Below are 18,392 nucleotides of genomic sequence, written 5' to 3'. Positions count from 1 at the left end.
GAATCGGACTGCAGTGCAGGAGATGTGGGTTTGACCTCCGAGATGGGAAGATTCCCTGCTGAGGAAATGGCAACCTGCTCCAATATTCTTGCCTAAAAGAACCCCTGGACAGAGGAGCCTGGTAGGCTGCAGTCAACAGTGTCGCGAAGAGTCAGATACGACTGACAGCACACACATTTGGATGTCTGTTACAAGACTGCTTTTTATACCTATGCTGGTGGTAGGTTACAAAGGAAGGGTGGTTTGGAAGACTTTTAAACTACTTGTTTTAGCTTGAATTTTCTATGATAAGCTTTTACAAAGTACAGCATGCTCAATCACTACAAAATTTGTTGTATTGTAAGAAGGGTATAAATTTTATTAATAAAATGCTTTGTATACAAATTTAAAAGAAAGGAGTAACACTTCTTTCTCTGTGGCTGTTGAACTTTCAGGGCCACAGACCCCTGAAAGGATCTTGATGAAAGCTGAGGATTAATCTCCTAAAAAATGGACCTACATATATTCCAGACCCAAATGAAGGACCCCTGCCTTTTGCGAAGCTACTCTTTGATGATACATATTTTATCAAACAAAAACAGGCAAGCAGCAGTCAGGCAGGCAGGAAGTGGATGACCAACAGGCACAGAAAGTAACACAGTCCAACGTCTTGGCCACGAGCCGGCAGAAGCTGGAGGAACACATGAGTACTGTGTGATGATCAGGACCAAAGATCACTTCTCTGGTTCTGAAGGTTTGGGAGCTGAGTTATGCTTTAGTGACTCAAATTTAAACACAAGAACAACAGCAAAACCTTCAGAATATGATGTAATATGGTTAAACCAGGGAATTACAATACACACAAGACATTCTCCTTTGCCAGCCATATATGTATTTCAAGTAAGATTACAGACAATGACCTTTGTGACTTATACTTCACAGTCGCCAAGTCAGGTCCCTCTCTCTGAGACCCCATGGACTGCAGCTCGCCAGGCTCCCTTGTCCTTTACCATCTCCCAGAATCTGCTCAAATTCCTGTCCACTGAGCCAGTGATGCCATCCAACCATTTCATTCTCTGTCACCCTCTTCTCCTCCTGCCCTCAATCTTTTCCAGCATCAAGGTATTTTCCAATGAGTTGGCTCTTCACATCAGGTGGCCAAACTATTGGAGCTTCAGTTTTAGCCCTTCCAACTTAATAAACCTTTGAAAGTTTCTATTCAAAGATTTTTACCTAAGAGAAAAGTCATTTTCTAACCATGTCTTCCTTATGAAGACACCACCAAGTCCTACAGAAAGCAAGTAGCTACCTGGATCCCAGCTGGATCCTATCTGGAGATGGCAAAGGCAGATTAGAGAATAAAAGTAAGTAAACTAAGGCTACTGCAGAATTGATGATGATGATGACAGTGATGTTACTGTTAATGGTAACTAACTCATATCAGCCCTCTTCTGAACCCCTCGAATATTCTAGGCTTTTGATCTTCACAACCGCCCTAAGGGGGAGACTACCATTCAACCTCCTCTTACAGATAACAGGAGGAAACTGCCCAAGGAAACAGCCAATAAAGAGAAACAGCAGGACTTGAACCCAGGCAGGCCCTGGAGCTCTTGTCTTTAGTGACAAGACTACACAGACTCTGATTGGAGGAGATGACGAACGCATTCACACTTTAGAAACGATAAAGGGCTGAAACGAACACAAGACACTTCTGCAACTTTTCACTGTCTCCTTTCTTTGCCCTTTTCAGATCTGCCTCAAAATAATCAAGATAATTTGCCTTCTGTTTGTATCCCCAAACTAGCTGGGGGAAAAAAAAGTTGATACGCATTATCCTTCAGTAAGTCAGGCCGTGAGTGGAATGCACAAGCCAAATAAAACATCTCGGCAGCGAGTGATCAAGGAAAACAGTGGCTGAGGCTCACCTCCCAGCCAGCAAGAGCAGTGGGACCCGGGCCTTACCTAAGCCCCGACCTTCTCCCTCCAAACACACGCCTCATCACAATTATAATACTGACTTCAAAGACAAGGAAGCTACTTAGTTGAGGGTGTTTTGTTGGTCTGTCTTCTGCCAGGTCTTGCTGGATACTGGAAAGACACTGGTGAACAGGCAGGCAGTGTCCTTGGCCCCAGTTCCAGCCATCGGTACTTACAGGCCGACTCGGATCACACCACGATGTGGGCAAGGGGTGCTGCAGGATAGTACAGAGGGGTTACCTCACTCTGACCTGAGGCGCTAGAAAAGAGTCTCCCAATAAAGCAAGAGAATATCAGCCAAACAACAAGAGGGGTGGGGCCTGCTGAAACAGGCCGCTTAAAGAGCAGGAGGGCTCGCAGGTTGAGGACTGAGCTGGGGCTCCACGGGAGTCAGACGGTGAACCGGACTGTACCAGCTCCATCACAGCACCCGTCTTCATCCCGAGCAGAAGAAGGAATCATCGACATATTTTAAGCAGGAGACTTGTGAGATCAAACTTGCACATTTAAAGGTCACTCTGACGCTATGCGGGGAGAAACAGGAGGTGGTGAGACAGCGGGGCCAGTGAGGAGACTTCTGCAAATGTCCTGGGCTCTGAGAGAAGGGATGGGGGTGTTCGCTCATCCACTTAGCAACCAACACTTACTAAGCACGTGCCAAGCACCAGAAACCATGGTTCGACCTCCCGCAGTGCTGGACACGGGAGGGTCCAGGGCCGCTGATGTGCAGAAGGAATGAAATACAGGAGGCAGGGATGCAGTCTGGTTGGTTTTGCTGGTCTTCATCAACCCACCCAGAGGCAGTGTTCCCAGCTCTCGCCTGGTCATTGGCTCCCAGTGGCCACCTCCCTGTGAAGCTGGCCTGCTAGCTAACTGGTGGGAGAGGAAGGTGCAGGAGTTAGGGAGTGCCCTCTAGACCCCACCGGGGAGCAGATACTGTCAGTGTGTCTTCAGGATCAAAAACAAACTGGAGGCTTACGAGGGCCCGTTCCCATCTCGTGACTCATCAGAATAAAGCAACTCCAGCCTCTGCAAACCAAAAGCTCTTGAAAACCCTCCTCGAAAGCAAGACGTGCCCATCACTACATGACAGAGAAGGACAACGCAATTCAGAGGAAGTCTCCCCAGGAAAGGCAGCATTCCCCACAAGATATCTTGCGAGGAAATTACCACGCTCTGGTTTTCTAAGCTGAGGTCCCTAAGCACAGCGTTTTGGCCAAGGATTCCGATGAACTGCCAGCAGGATAATGTGGTGACGCTGTCTGAACTACTGTGAAAACGCATTAAAATCTCAATGTCTGAGCTCATCCAAGCAATTAAAATGAGCACGGACTGCTCTGTTTCAGACTGGGAAAAACAAGGATCAGAGAGCATCGGCCTCTAGAATCCTCTGTGGCTTCCTGGAGCACTTTAAAGGCATTTAGGGCAAGCATTTTGCTATCCAAGCCAAGCTGAGGGCACTCTAGTTAACCAGCCACGTCTCCACCAGCTCAAGTCAGGTGTTGGGGGCGAAGGGCACGGTGGATGGGCACGGGCAGCACTGAAGAAAACGCAGACCCACCGAGGGCTTACTCTGCACTGGCCCTGCTCTAAAGCCCACAAAAGAAGTGTCTTCAGACTCACTATGCAGGCGAAGAGGACAAAATGTGGAGAGGAACTATAACACAGAGAAATCATCGCAGTGATTTTCAAAGGAAAGAAAACACACTTCCACTTGATAACTACACAAACCTCTTAAGCGGGTGCCTCGTCGTCCTCTACTAAGAGAGGCTGAGAACTCATTTCATCCTGAAACTTGGGGGATTCTCTCATCACAAACACCAGGGATAAGGGAGGATTTCAAATCAATGCCTTCTCCAGGAAACATAAGTGTGGTGGGCTATGTAAATGGTTGGACAGACAGTCAGGCAAGCAGTCAGGGGTCTGGCCCCTGGGGAGGCACTGGTCAGCACACGGGGCTGACCTCACCTACGGGCAGACTCGGCCATCAGGGCCCCAGGTACTGAAGTTTACACAGCCCCATTCACCGGAAACTCCCTGGAGGCCTAGTCAGAACTCAGAGCTTTCACTGCAGGCGCTTGGGTTGGATCCCTGGTAGGGGAACTAAGATCCCACAAGTCGCAGGGCGTGGCCAAAAGAAAATAGACCCCCACTCACAAACAGAATAACAAATGTGCAGCACCCTTTGCTATTCAGTCGTTAATCCACATCGCCAAGAATCCATGGATAGTTCTTTCAGGACACAGACAGTCCAGCTGGGTCAGGTCTTACGTTAACAGTGGCAAGGAAGTCAGTACCCTGTTTTTTCCCCTTTGGACACAAATGTAAGACATATATTTAGAGTACAGACATTTGTCAGGCTCTCTGACACAGGAGTCAGCGTCTCAGGAGAGAGTCTAGGGCTGACCTGGAGCGTAGCGTCATCCAGGCACGGCTGGCAAGTGAAGCAGCAAAGATGAGCTGGCCCAGAGCAGGCCTGGATTACAGAAGAGAAGCACGAGGCACCTCACAGCCCTGCCCTCGCTCAACCCACCACCAGGAGAAGCAGCTGAGAAAGTGGGCAGGCGGGACAGGATTGCTTCCACACCGTCAATGTGCAACTTACCTGGAGGAAAAACGATACAGGGCCATTTCCTGTCTCCTAACATCCCTGGAAGAGAAGAGAAAGTGCCCTTTGCAGGCTCTGGTTACAACCCACAGAAGGCTTTGGGCAAAACACACAAACCTGATCAGCCCAGAAAAGGCTACTGAAGGACAGCCAAAGCGGGACTCAAGATGAGTCCCCCCAACGCCCACCCCGGGCAGAGTGAGCCCTGGAGGGCACGTGTGATACACGTCCAGCAGTCTCCGCCCCTGCCCAGGGCAGCTTCTTAACAGACTTACTGCTCCTTCAGAGGAGGAGGAGGGAATCACAAGTCTGACTCCAGGCCACAGTGAAGTGACAGTTCCCAGAAACCGCAACTAATAAGCGGAACACAGAGACGTGGAGTTAGGCCAAAGCCTTGGGGGGGAACCCATTTAGAATTATGGGGGCCTCATGTGATTTTCACGAGTGTCTACACTCGTGTGTTCCAGGAGGCCAGCCTGTCTAGAGGGCCTCTGGGAGGGAGTCCTCCAGGAAGAGCCCCTGGGGCTGTGTTCTACCCTGGTCTGGTCTGGGATGCGCTGTAGCGGGCACAGCAGGACACACAAGGGTTGCGCTTAAGACCTGACTGGACGAGACTAGCTCTCCTCCACTCCCGGGGTACACGTTCACTTCCGGAACCATGGAAACGTATGAATGATTCCACCGTTCTTTGCCAGGTGAGAGATGACCTCAGCTGTCATCCAGCCCACTCTCCACTTTACCAACGAGGCAGCTAGAACCCAGAGGAGCAAAGCCACAAGCACTGGGGCCCACGGCTGGACAACGCACAGGCAGAACCAAACCCCAGACTCTCGAGACCTCTGTCCGATGTTCCCATGACAACCGTTGCCTCGCCAAAGCCTTACCCGCACTACCAAAGGGAGTGAGAAGAGGGGCTCCCACCACACACGCACACTACACCCCAGGCACTGCCCTGGGTCCCGGGTGTATCACACTCATCAGTCCTCACTGCAGTCCTGTAAGGAGGACGTGTTATCATCCACTTTTGACTGATGAGCAGGCTGAGACAGAGGGACGTGTCCAACCCACCCCAAGTCCTAAAGCTGGGGCCTCAAACCCAACAGAGTCCGACCCCAGAGCCCTGCTGGCCACAAGCATCCAATTCACAAACTGGATATAATCCAAGTGCTTATTTTTACACAGGCCCACATGTGCAAATGTTCCCCTAAAGAAATAACACTAGAAATCCTGGACTAGCCCATGGCATTCTCCCCACCAGCTAAGAGACCACAGACCAACCTGAACTCTGAGCTCTGGGAGCAAGGCCTCCTTGACAGCCTCAGGGAGAGGACTCCGCCTCAGTTCACAGCGATGGTCTGGTCTGCCCTGGGCCGGCCTCAGCCCTGCTCACCGGCTTCTCGGCCCTGCCGTCCCTCCTCCTTGTGGTTTCTTTCTAGGCCCTTCATGCTGCCTTTACCGCCCCTCAAATCCCACGTCCCATCCACGCCCCTGGCTCCTCATCACAAGGTCACCAAGAGGCTAACTGCCTTCCTCACCAAGCTCCCAAACCCTCAACGCATCTCCAGGTTTTATGAGGAAACATAGCCCTCTCCCACAAATTGATCTGTTGATATCTATGTCCAGGCCTCCTCAAGGGGAAAAGGTTCTGATTACTTAAATTTGCAGAATTTCAGATGAGTATACTGAAGCCACGTTTGGGAGGTCGAGTGACAGAGCGGAAACCAGTGGAAGACAGGCCAGCATGCCCCGAGAGTCAGTCCTCGTCACTGTCTTTTAAGATCACAATAGCAGCCCCCAGAGACGACTTACTCTGTGCCAGGGAACTGCTGTGCTTATATTACCTCATTCAGTCTCAAAATTCTTCTCTGTGGTGGGTAGAGCTATCGTCCCCATTTCAGAGAACAGAAAACTGAGGGAAAGGGAGGGGCACCGCACGGCTGTCAGGTGGCAGAGCCGCGAGCTGAGCCACCAGGGCCAACTCTGGAGCCGACGCCCTGAGTCCTGGGCAACACTGCCACGGCGTGAACACACACACACACGGGCTCCGCGTGCCCGGGAACACACACACACACACACACACACACACACACACACACACACACACACGGGCTCCGCGTGCCCGGGAACACACACACACACGGGCTCCGCGTGCCCGGGAACACACACACACACACACACACACACACACACACACACGGGCTCCGAGTGCCCGGGAACACACACACACACACACGGGCTCCACGTGCCCGGGCCCGGGAACACACACACACACACACACACACACACACGGGCTCCGCGTGCCCGGGAACACACACACACACGGGCTCCGCGTGCCCGGGAACACACACACACACACACACACACACACGGGCTCCGCGTGCCCGGGCCCGGGAACACACACACACACACACACACACACACACACACACGGGCTCCGAGTGCCCGGGAACACACACACACACACACACACGGGCTCTGCGTGCCCGGGAACACACACACACACACACACACACGGGCTCCGCGTGCCCGGGAACACACACACACACGGGCTCCGCGTGCCCGGGAACACACACACACACGGGCTTCGCGTGCCCGGGAACACACACACACACACGGGCTCCATGTGCCCGGGAACACACACACACACACACACACACACACACACACATGGGCTCCGCGTGCCCGGGAACACACACACACACACACACACACACACACACACACACACGGGCTCCGCGTGCCCGGGAACACACACACACACACACACACACACACACACACGGGCTCCGCGTGCCCGGGAACACACACACACACACACACACACACACACACGGGCTCCGCGTGCCCGGGAACACACACACACACACACACACACACACACACACACACACACGGGCTCCGCGTGCCCGGGAACACACACACACACACACAACACACACACACACACACACACACACACACACACGGGCTCCACGTGCCCGGGAACACACACACACACACACACACGGGCTCCGCGTGCCCGGGAACGGCAACTACCACTCGTACACACATACCACACGTGAGTCACCCTGAGGCACGACATGCACCGTACTTTCATCTCCCCTCTCACACTATCACGCAAAGAGCTGCACCGCTCCCACGTTACAGATGAGGAAACGGATGTTTTGAACAAGCCTGTCCCGTGTTCAAGGCACACGGCATAAGTGTGGAGGTGGATCATACCTTGGGCAGCCCAACTCCAGAACTCAGAGTTAAGTCTCGACATTTCTGGCTGTATCTGCCTTCACTTCTGAATCCAGCAGTACCTAGGAACCCAGGAGACTGGTTTTGTTTGGCTGGTTTTGTTCTGTTTGGTTGGTTACTCTTTGTTCTTCTCATGATGCCCCCACAGGGCTTGGGGTGGGGAGGGCAGCAAGGCCAACCAGGGAAGGCTCAACTCTAGTCAAACTCTAGGCAAATTTGTGCTGAGTGACGAGGAGTCATGGGGGGCGGCGGGGAGGTTGGGGTGAAAGAAAACCTGTAAGAATGGTACCGGGGAGCTCTGCTAACAATCAGAACAAACTGGAACAGTGCCTAATCAAAGTCATGACTAAGGCTTGGGGGATATTTTAGTGATTTTCTTTCCTCATTATGTTCTGAATGAATCTATACTCCCTGAGTGAGTCGAGGGTGGGCCTGGTGGAGAGAAAAACACTAGGAATGTAAATTAGTTATTGGTAATAGATACAAATAGCTATGAAAAGAAGAGAAGCGAAAAGCAAAGGAGAAAAGGAAAGATATTCCCATTTGAATGCAGAGTTCCGAAGAATAGCAAGGAGAGATAAGAAAGCCTTCCTCAGCAATCAATGCAAAGAAATAGAGGGAAACAACAGAATGGGAAAGATTAGAGATCTCTTCTAGAAAATTAGAGATACCAAGGGAACATTTCATGCAAAGAGGGGTTCGATAAAGGACAGAAATGGCATGAACCTAACAGAAGCAGAAGATATTAAGAAGAGGTGGCAAGAATACACAGAAGAACTGTACGAAAAAGATCTTCATGACCCAGATAATCACGATTGTGTGATCACTCACCTAGAGCCAGACATCCTGGAATGTGAAGTCAAGTGGGCCTTAGGAAGCATCACTACGAACAAAGCTAGTGGAGGTGATGGAATTCCAGTTGAGCTATTTCAAATCCTAAAAGATGATGCTGTGAAAGTGTTGCACCCAATATGCCAGCAAATTTGGAAAACGCAGCAGTGGCCACAGGACTGGAAAAGCTCACTTTTCCTTCCAATCCCAAAGAAAGGCAATCCCAAAGAATGCTCAAACTACCGCACAATTGCACTCATCTCACACACTAGTAAAGTAATGCTCAAAATTCTCCAAGCCAGGCTTCAGCAATATGTGAACCGTGAACTTCCAGATGTTCAAGCTGGATTTAGAAAAAGCAGAGGAACCAGAGATCAAACTGCCAACATCTGCTGATCATCGAAAAAGCAAGAGAGTTCCAGAAAAACATCTATTTCTGCTTTATTGACTATGCCAAAGTCTCTGACTGTGTGGATCACAATATCTTGTGGAAAATTCTGAAAGAGATGGGAATACCAGACCACCTGTCCCACCTCTTGAGAAATCTATATGCAGGTCAGGAAGCAACAGCTAGAACTGGACATGGAACAACAGACTGGTTCCAAATAGGAAAAGGAGTACATCAAGGCTGTATATTGTCACCCTGTTTATTTGACTTATATGCAGAGTACATCATGAGAAACGCTGGGCTGGAAGAAGCACAAGCTGGAATCAAGATTGCCGGGAGAAATAGCAATAACCTCAGATACGCAGATGACACCAACCTTATGGCAGAAAGTGAAGAGGAACTAAAAAGCCTCTTGATGAAAGTGAAAGAAGAGAGTGAAAAAGTTGGCTTACAGCTCAACACTCAGAAAACTAAGATTATAGCATGCGGTCCCATCACTTCATGGCAAATAGATGGGGAAACAGTGGAAACAGTGTCAGACTTTATTTTGGGGGGCTCCAAAATCACTGCAGATGGTGATTGCAGCCATGAAATTAAAAGACGCTTACTCCTTGGAAGGAAAGTGATGACCAACCTAGATAGCATATTAAAAAGCAGAGACATTACTTTGCCAACAAAGGTCCGTCTGGTCAAGGCTATGGTTTTTCCAGTGGTCATGTATGGATGTGAGAGTTGGACTGTGAAGAAAGCTGAGCGCCGAAAAATTGATGCTTTTGAACTGTGGTGTTGGAGAAGACGCTTGAGAGTCCCTTGGACAGCAAGGAGATCCAACCAGTCCATCCTAAAGGAGATCAGTCCTGGGTGTTCATTGGAAGGACTGATGCTGAAGCTGAAACTCCAGTACTCTGGCCACCTCATGCGAAGAGTTGACTCATTGGAAAAGACCCTGGTGCTGGGAGGGATTGGGGGCAGGAGGAGAAGGGGACGACAGAGGGTGAGATGGCTGGATGGCATCACCGACTCGATGGACATGAGTTTGAGTAAACTCCGGGAGCTGGTGATGGACAGGGAGGCCTGGCATGCTGCGATTCATGGGGTCGCAAAAAGTCGGACACGACTGAGCGACTGAACTGAACTGAATAAATACACTGAGTGTGATATTTATTTACTGATAACGCACCAGGTGGGAGAGTTAGTCAGTGGTAGTGCACCGGGCGGGACAGTTAGTTATCGATAATACACCAAGTGGGATAAACTCTAAGAGGCTGATGGTGCTGACATGCCTTATCCCAGACAGTTTTTGCTACCACGGCAGCTGCCCAACACCGGACATGGGGTGCTGTCGCTGAAATGAGCCTGACTCCATCGACTCCAGAAGGCTTCACCCAAGCCCAGCCCCTTCTGAGTGCTGGCTGTCAAGTCAGCTCTCTCAGGAAGGCACCCCGGGTGACAGGTGACACAGATGAAACGCCAGCCGTGGCCCTCAAAAAGCTTACCGTCTATTCACCAACTGACCTCACCTTTCCTGTCAAATGACCCTTCTGAAGCCTGGCCCTAGCCTCCACCACAGGACCTCAGAATTTTATCTCGTCTACAAGTAGCACAACTAGTAATGGCCCCAAATGGAAATGCCCTGATCACACTTCATCAAAAATACAAGCGCACAAACCACAAAAGGGGTTGTAAATTAAAAATTCAACAGAAAAAGCTCTTTATTTACTCTTTCATTCATTCAGTGAATCATAATTGAGTGTGCACCGAGTACCAGCAGCCCTGCTCGGCACTGGGGCGGGGCTTCCTCCAGGGAGCCCAATGGACGCAGCCTCTCTCCCCTCTCTCCCCCGGGACTTAAGAGACGACGGCACACTTCAAGGAAAAAGGCTCCGTGCTGCAGTTTGGACCAATCCCAGCACCGTTAGCCCCGATGCCCAAACGTCAAGAGCACCGGCGAGGCTGGATCTGCAGGACATCAACGTTACAGCAACTTCAAGCTGCTGAAAAACCAGATTCTGGCGAGAACAGCTCGGGAGGGTAGAATGGGAGAAATGGCTGTAGACTTTCCCACTGAATATTCCTGGAATAGAAAGTCACTCTTTCTCCAATAAAAGTGAAAAATTAAGCGTGCAAAAACAAACAAACAAAAGGCGGGGGCAGCCCCTTCCCCGGGGCCTACTTCCTAACCCTCGCAGACACTTCTGGAGGCTTTGCTGCTTCAAACGTTACCAGGGAAGCACTGAGGTCTTCAAGAGATGAAGACAGTCAAATCTGGAAATCAAGGCCTGGTGAGGAGACGCTGGGAACCTTCGGAAAGGGGTCTCAGAGGAGTCAGTCAGTCTAAGGCTCGGCATATCTGGGCGCAATCAGTGATGGGAAGTCCACATCCGCTATCTTACAAGGACAGCGCTGACGCCAATTATTTTTTGCCCTCGTCAAGAGAGCTTGTCATCCCTCTACAGAACAATTATCTATAGGTGCATCAGAGTTGAAAGCTACATTCCTTCCCCAATTCAGCCGGGGAAAGTGCTGCTCACAGCAATTTGACATCATTTCATTAGATTAGATTAATTTTTAAATGTGTTATCCTAACAATTATGCCAACTACCATGTAATTAATATTCCGACTGACTTTACAAAAATTACAAAATCCCCTAAGAAAATAATTAGTCAGTAAGCGTGAATAAGACTTCTCTTCAGCCAACAGCACATAAAACAGAAAGTTCATCACATAATGGGTGGTATCAAAGCCTTTCCCAAACTTTCTTCGATTCTTAGCCAACAGTGCGGAAAGCTGACATTGGCAAGTTACCCCAAAATCCACTTAACATATTAATGCACCTACTGGTTTAAACTCTTGGAGAGTAAAATGATGAAAGCATCTGCAATTAAAAAGCTCTTTTCACGTGTAGGAGAGGCAAGACAAACACCTATCATTGCTTCCTGCTTCCATAATCCCACTTGGAAATTAGAATACTGGTTTATTTCTTGGGGTTACTTCTTGAGTTTATTAAAGACATGTACCTAGGCATCCTTACCCTTGTTTTCCTCTTTTCTTTCAAGGTCAAAGTACAGCTTTCTTTTAACAGATTTCAAATCCTTCTAGAGTCAGGACAGCATAAATAAGCAATAGCCAAACAGCACACTATGTACCGTAACAGAAATAAAAAGCATGTCTTCTCTGCAGCCCACTGTGGATAACTGGCAGGGGCCGCTGAGCCCCACGACAGAGCTGAGAGACCAGAGGGAGCCTCAGCAGGAAAGAATGCAGAGGGTGATTAGCGATGTCTGCCCTGGACAAGAGCGACAGTCTGAGGACCAGGGGCCATGTATTTGCTATCTCCATCCTTCAGTAAACCACTAAAAATGAGTAAAACGTGATACAGATTCATGAATAAAATATAACACATGAATTGCTCCTGACAAGAAGATTAAAGGGAGGGGAAAATGTTTAGTACAGTCAAAACCTTAAGCCAAACGGGATTACAGCATCAAGTTTTAGAGTAAAGAACTCTGGGCTAAGTCAGGAGAGGCAAATTCTAGTCTAGCTATGAGGCCGTGGGCAGGGTGGTTCATGGGGCCTTGACTTGCTTGGCAATAAAACAAGGGGATAAACTGAACATCTCTGACTAATTTTCCTTATTTTGCCAAGAAATGGTACAGGGGTCCAAAATGCCCTCCCTGCTGGGCGTAGAGAGCTAGTGAAAGAACAGTGACTTCACAACATGCACTAGGCCAGGACGTGACTGAAACCCAGATACCACTCACGCTCCTCGGGCGGGGCTTACACTCTGACACATATCTACATCTAGTTTTAACCTGCAGCTTCTCCAGAACAAGGATTTCCACATACATACTGCTTCTTTCCCCTAACACATCCTCCTTTGCATCTGAGAGGGGAGAAACAGGGACTTCTAGCCTAACATTCTATTAAACCGGGCAAACAAAACTACCTTAACTCCAACGGTAAGGGTCATCACTTTGACTTAAAACCAGCCATTTCCACTGGCATCTCGGGCACTCGCAGCTTCGAGATCAGCCTAAATCTTCCCACCACTGAGAAGTCTCCACCACTTGAGCCTATTCCGAGAACATTACCCACATGCTACATCAACACAGCTTCCACATCCAAAAGGCAAGACCAGGCGTCCAACCAGAAATAAGTCACCTACACATCAGATCCCACCCAGTCACCAAGTGAACTCACGCAGAGATGCCCACGCGAGCCCCTGGGGAAACAAGGATGCTCACACAGGACAGACTGAGCGGGCAGCGTTGTCTGTGTGGGGCCTGAACAGCCTGGTGTCTGGCCCTGGCAACTGCCCCAGACAGCTCTGACTCTGTGTCTGTCCTGCCCCCCCTCCCACCTCTATCCATGCAGCCCCACTCCCTGCACTTCAGCTGATCTGCGCTGGGCAATCAGAGAATCCCACCCGCTGAGCTCAACAAGCTGTCTGGGTAGACAGGGGCCCCTACCAAACAGGGCCGGCATCCGTTTTCAGCATCTGGCGTGGACACCTGGAGATCGCCTGGTAGAAGGACCACACAAGCCTACAGCTTCCAGACTGTCTTTTCCACCACTCGGAGACACCAGGCCAACACTGGGAAGCGGGCATGCAGAGGGCAGGAGAGTGACCCATCCCCACACCACCTGGGCACCTGACGCTCAGAACTGAGGTGGGTTTCTGTCCACAGCAGCCCACGGCTGGAGGACAGCCCTTACAGGCTAAATGCACGCCTCCCGGGTTCAAGCTCCTGCTCTAGTGTCCCACGATAAATATTCCTCCCTGCGTCTCGGACGCAGCTGCCTGGGTCCCACTGCAAACCAAAGAATGTCAAATACTCCGCAGACAAATTCAAAGGAATAATTCTACACACCAGAAACACTGCCACGGTTCATCTGTCACCTGAGACCCGAGAGTGAAAAGAGGAGAGGGACGATGGGTAACTGGAGGGGGGAGGGCGGATCACAATCAGCAACGCTAAGAACAATTCTCTCCAGGGAGCAGCAGCCTAGTGAAAAAAGCTTCCAAAATCGTTCCAAACATATACTCTAGCTTTCCATCAGCAGCGGAAAAGCAAACAAAGCACAACACAGCAACCCACAGCACCCAAACAAGAGGAAGCTGCGAGTAAACAAACTAACTGCTGCCAGGCTTACGAGCCTAATTGTTCCTGTTATTTTTACACTCCAACTTAGTTTTCTGTTTCACAGCTGTCCCAGGGTCTCTGCCATGGGGGGTACCACGAATAGCAAATTCTATGGAGAGTGTGCCCTTCCATGGGGTCGCAAGCGTCAGACAAGATTGAGCAACTGAACAACAGAGAGCGTTTAGAGCAATCGCCTGCAGACGGGTGCAGAGTAGTTAGGAGGTTGGGATTAACATATACACACTACTACATGTACAGAGTAGGAAATGGCAACCGACTCTGGTATTCTTGCCGGGAGGATTCCGTGGACAGAGGAGCCTGGCGGGCTACAGTTCATGGGGTTGCCAAGAGTCAGACACGACTGGGCAACTGAGCATGCGCTGCTGCTGCTGCTAAGTCGTGTCCGACTCTGTGCGATCCCACAGTCAGCAGCCCGCCACGCTCTGCCGTCCCTGGGATTCTCCAGGCAAGAACGCTGGAGTGGGCTGCCATTTCCTTCTCCAATGCATGAAAGTGAAAAGTGAAAGTGAAGTCGCTCGGTCGTGACTGACTCTTCGAGACCCCATAGACTGCAGCCTACCAGGCTCCTCCATCCATGGGATTTTCCAGGCAAGAGGACTGGAGTGGGGTGCCACTGCCTTCTCCATGAGCACGCACTACTATATATAAAATAGATAAGCAGCAAGGACTTACTCTATAGAACAGAGAACTATTTTCGATAGTTTGTAATAACCTATGAGTGAGAAAATCTGAAGAATATATACATAAATATATATGTATGCACCTGAAACTAATACAATACTATAAATCAACTAAACTTCAATTTTAAAAAATATATGGAAAAAGAGGACAGTAAGAGTGATTTATCAAACAGTCCTCTAGAGATGTTCCATCAACAATGGGGAGGCAGGCCAAGCAACAAAAACAAAGTGAGCAGCTGCACTCACAGACCACCAGCCCTTCACCTCCTGGGAGTCAGGAACCCTCTGACAATCTGATGAAAGCTAGGAAGTCCTTCCCAGAGAAACACACACGCACAGCGTAACACTTTGCATGTGATTTCATGGGGTTCATAAAAACTGCTCTCTAACCCAGTTTCCCGGTTAAACACACCTGAGTTTGGACTTTTTTAAAAATGAATTACCTGAGCATCATGATTAATTTCTGAGACTTCAAAGGACTATATAATCTCTCCCAGGGACAGTCTAAAACCTCCAACTCTGTAACTCCATGCCAAATCAAGAACAAAAAAAGGAAAGAAAAACTTACCCTCACTTTCTGCCTTTACAAAATGTAAGAAAGCTTACTTTTTCCTGTATTAGCTTCATTTCTGACATATCCCCCTTACCTTGTTTGACCATTTATAGGCCTGGAGGAGCTGACTGTACAGAGGGGTTTTGTCCTGCACAGGATCCAGACTTAACAGTCCGCTGTTATGGAGAGGATGGTTCTCAGAAGGCTTCCCCACCAGGTTACTCAGACGCTCCAGCTCACTGAAAGGAAACAGATGCAGCAAGTAAGCCGAGGCCACTGAAACTCCAGTTCTTGGCCTACGACAGTGGTCCGAGACCGTTCTTCAAACTGCTCATCATAAATTTAAGTCCCTTAAGAAGAAATACTTTCTGAAAGGTTAAGAAAACAAGGGCCAGGAGCGTCCCTAGTGGTCCAGCGCTCAACAATCTGTCTTGCGATGCGGGGGACACGGGTTCAATCCCTGGTTAGGGAACTAAGACCCCACCTGCTGAGGAGCAATTACACCAACTCACAACAATTGAGCGTGAGCAGCAAATGGAAGGTCCGAGTGCTGCAGTGAAAGGTCCCACGTGGCGGAACAAAGATCCCAAGTAAACAAACAAATATTAAAAAGAAGATGACCAGAGCCACTTGAGAGAACCCCTAGCTGGGTGCTTATCCTATTTTACAACTGAGCTCTCTAGCACCATTCCAGAGGAGAACAAAGGCTAAGAGCAATGAAATCAACAGGACTCCTAAAATCAGGATTGAACAACTCAAATCATTCTTTGCAAGGCTGGGGAAGGGGAGGGCCTTCTGGAATTTCGAAATGAGGTATAACACTGCTTCTCACTAAGAGTTTTCAGATCCACACACAGATCATTCTATTTGGCAGTACAAGAAGTACCTGGATAAATGATGATTATTTACCATTCACAGAGAGAGAGATTTGTACATGGTGCTTCACAGATGGTAAACTTAACAAAAAAGAGATAAAATAAACAAATGGGAAGACACCACAGAGGGGGCTGTGTCAAACAAACACGCTTCACTGTAACCGGAAAAAAAAAACACCCTAGAGCAGCTTGGGAAAGAGAGCCAACAGCAAAAGCACATTCAGGAGCACGTTCTGAGGGGCCAGTCGCAGAGGGTCAACATAAGACCTTAGGAACAGCTTCTCATGCCATGTTCATCTTGGGACTCTTCAGCCACTTTTCTCTCCGCACTGCTGTCTACAGATTTATGAAGACAACGGGGTGAGATCAACACTCTTATTAAACTTTCTACAATGCTGACGGGTTTCAACACCCTGCACATTACCAAGGAAAGTCCACCAAAGAGGAAAAGAAAGAAACGGAAGAACCACCAGCACCCAGACTCAGGCAGGGCAAGTATTAACTGGAACTTCGCCAGAGAACAGAAAGTAAGTGTGGGAGTGAGGAGGGGCTGTGCCCTCCTGGCTCTCCCCCACAAGAAGAAGGGCAACTACTTAGAGGAAAAATAAATAAATAAAAAGAGGCTCCCATCATTTGGTCACCACCTCCTCTTCCATTCTACCTCCTCCTTCCATCTGGTTACTAATGAGACCAAGTTGAGGAGACTGGAAAAAAAAAAAAAAATTCAGCCACTCCAGAAATTATAAGATGAGTAGCTCACCCAATGATTCGCCTGCTAAGGTCAGTTTTGAGAAGCAAAAGACAAAAATCCTGCAATTCTAACCTCCCTGAGAAAGTCTGACTCTCATAAGGATGGGAGGGCACATGACCAGAACCTATTAAAAACTGCCTTTTATGTACTAGGCATTTTACAAGCATTCTTTCACTTCATTTCACTGATAAAGTAGAAGAAGTTGACCTGTTAAGAAAAAGAAAGAAATATACAATCCTTAACCCTTAAGGACCACAAATTAGCTTTTGTTGGGAGGCCCAGGGTGGGGGTGTGGGGATGAGGCGTTTAAGCAGAAGTCATTAAGCTGGTTAAGCCTGTGATGAGGTCTCTTTAGAGGCAGGAACTTAACAGAAGCAGTGAGAGTGGGAGTGAAATTAGTGGTCAGGTGGTTAAGGGGTGGGGTAGGAGAAAAGAGAAAGAAGCCTGTTTCATCATGTTTTGGGGTGGGGTAGGGACTGGAACTGATGAATTCCAGGTTCAGGGAGGAAAACCTGTGGCCAATTAGGAGGAATACACTTGACTCTGTGGCAGCGCTGAGCAGGTCCTTTTTGGCACTATTTGATCAGACGTGGTGGAGCCCAGAGGGCCCACAGGTGGGAACCCTGACGAGCCGAGAAGACGAGTGGAAGTTCATGGGAAGAGCACGTCCCCTCGTAAGGAATGGAAGGACCACAGAGGAGGTCCTGGGCGGCGGGAATCAGCCCAGAGCAGGACGCCAAGAGAAGGGAGAAGACAAAGCGGGGGTGGAAGATGAGGAGGCCCTGAGGGGCAGGGAGAGGTTTGGAGAGGAAAGAGAGGGAGCAGCAAAAAGAAAGAGCAGCCCGCGACTAAGGAGACTCCGGCGGGGGTGGGACAGGGTAGGAGGTCCCCGAACCCCCGCCCCTTCAGCCGGTACCTACTTGAGGTCCCGGTTGACCGAATGCAAGTTGTCCTGGAAGTGCGCAATGAAGGCCTTCTCCCGGCCCTCCAGCGTCTCTTTGTTCCGCATGCCATCCTTCAGGCAGTCGAACACCCTGCTCACACTAGAGCGGAGCGCCTGAATGGCACTAATGGCCTGGGCAAAGGCCTCCAGGTTGACACCAACACTTAGCACGTCCGCCATGTTGCCGCCGCCACAGCCGGCTCTTCAAAACCGGCGAGCAAAAAGACGCGCCCGCTGATGACGCAAGCGCTAGAAGGGCTCTGGGAAATGTAGTTCTCGCGGTACTGGGCCGTCCGGGAGGTTTGTGAGACCACCCTGGAAGAGAGGATTTCCACTTTAAAGGAACGCGTGGGCAGGAAAGCGATCACCTGAGTTTAGGGAAGTCGGGCTGCGCTCTT

General features: G+C 49.6%; 1 protein-coding gene across 1 annotated transcript in view; it reads right to left on the bottom strand.

The window, feature by feature from the left end:
* Positions 1–18,191, bottom strand: part of MED27 (mediator complex subunit 27) — a 217,583-nt gene extending 199,392 nt beyond the window's left edge. The window contains exons 1-2 of the mRNA XM_065928197.1: positions 17,972–18,191; positions 15,520–15,664 (exon numbers count right to left, since the gene is read on the bottom strand). Coding sequence (XP_065784269.1) covers positions 15,520–15,664; positions 17,972–18,174 — 348 coding nt within the window. The 5' untranslated portion in view covers positions 18,175–18,191. The remainder of the gene's footprint in view (positions 1–15,519; positions 15,665–17,971) is intronic.
* Positions 18,192–18,392: the final 201 nt, after the last annotated feature.

The sequence above is a fragment of the Muntiacus reevesi genome, chromosome 3, assembly GCF_963930625.1.
Source record: "Muntiacus reevesi chromosome 3, mMunRee1.1, whole genome shotgun sequence".
Lineage (NCBI taxonomy): Eukaryota > Metazoa > Chordata > Mammalia > Artiodactyla > Cervidae > Muntiacus > Muntiacus reevesi.
The sequence above is the reverse complement of the archived record's forward strand: the minus strand, read 5'-3'. Positions and strand labels throughout refer to the sequence as shown.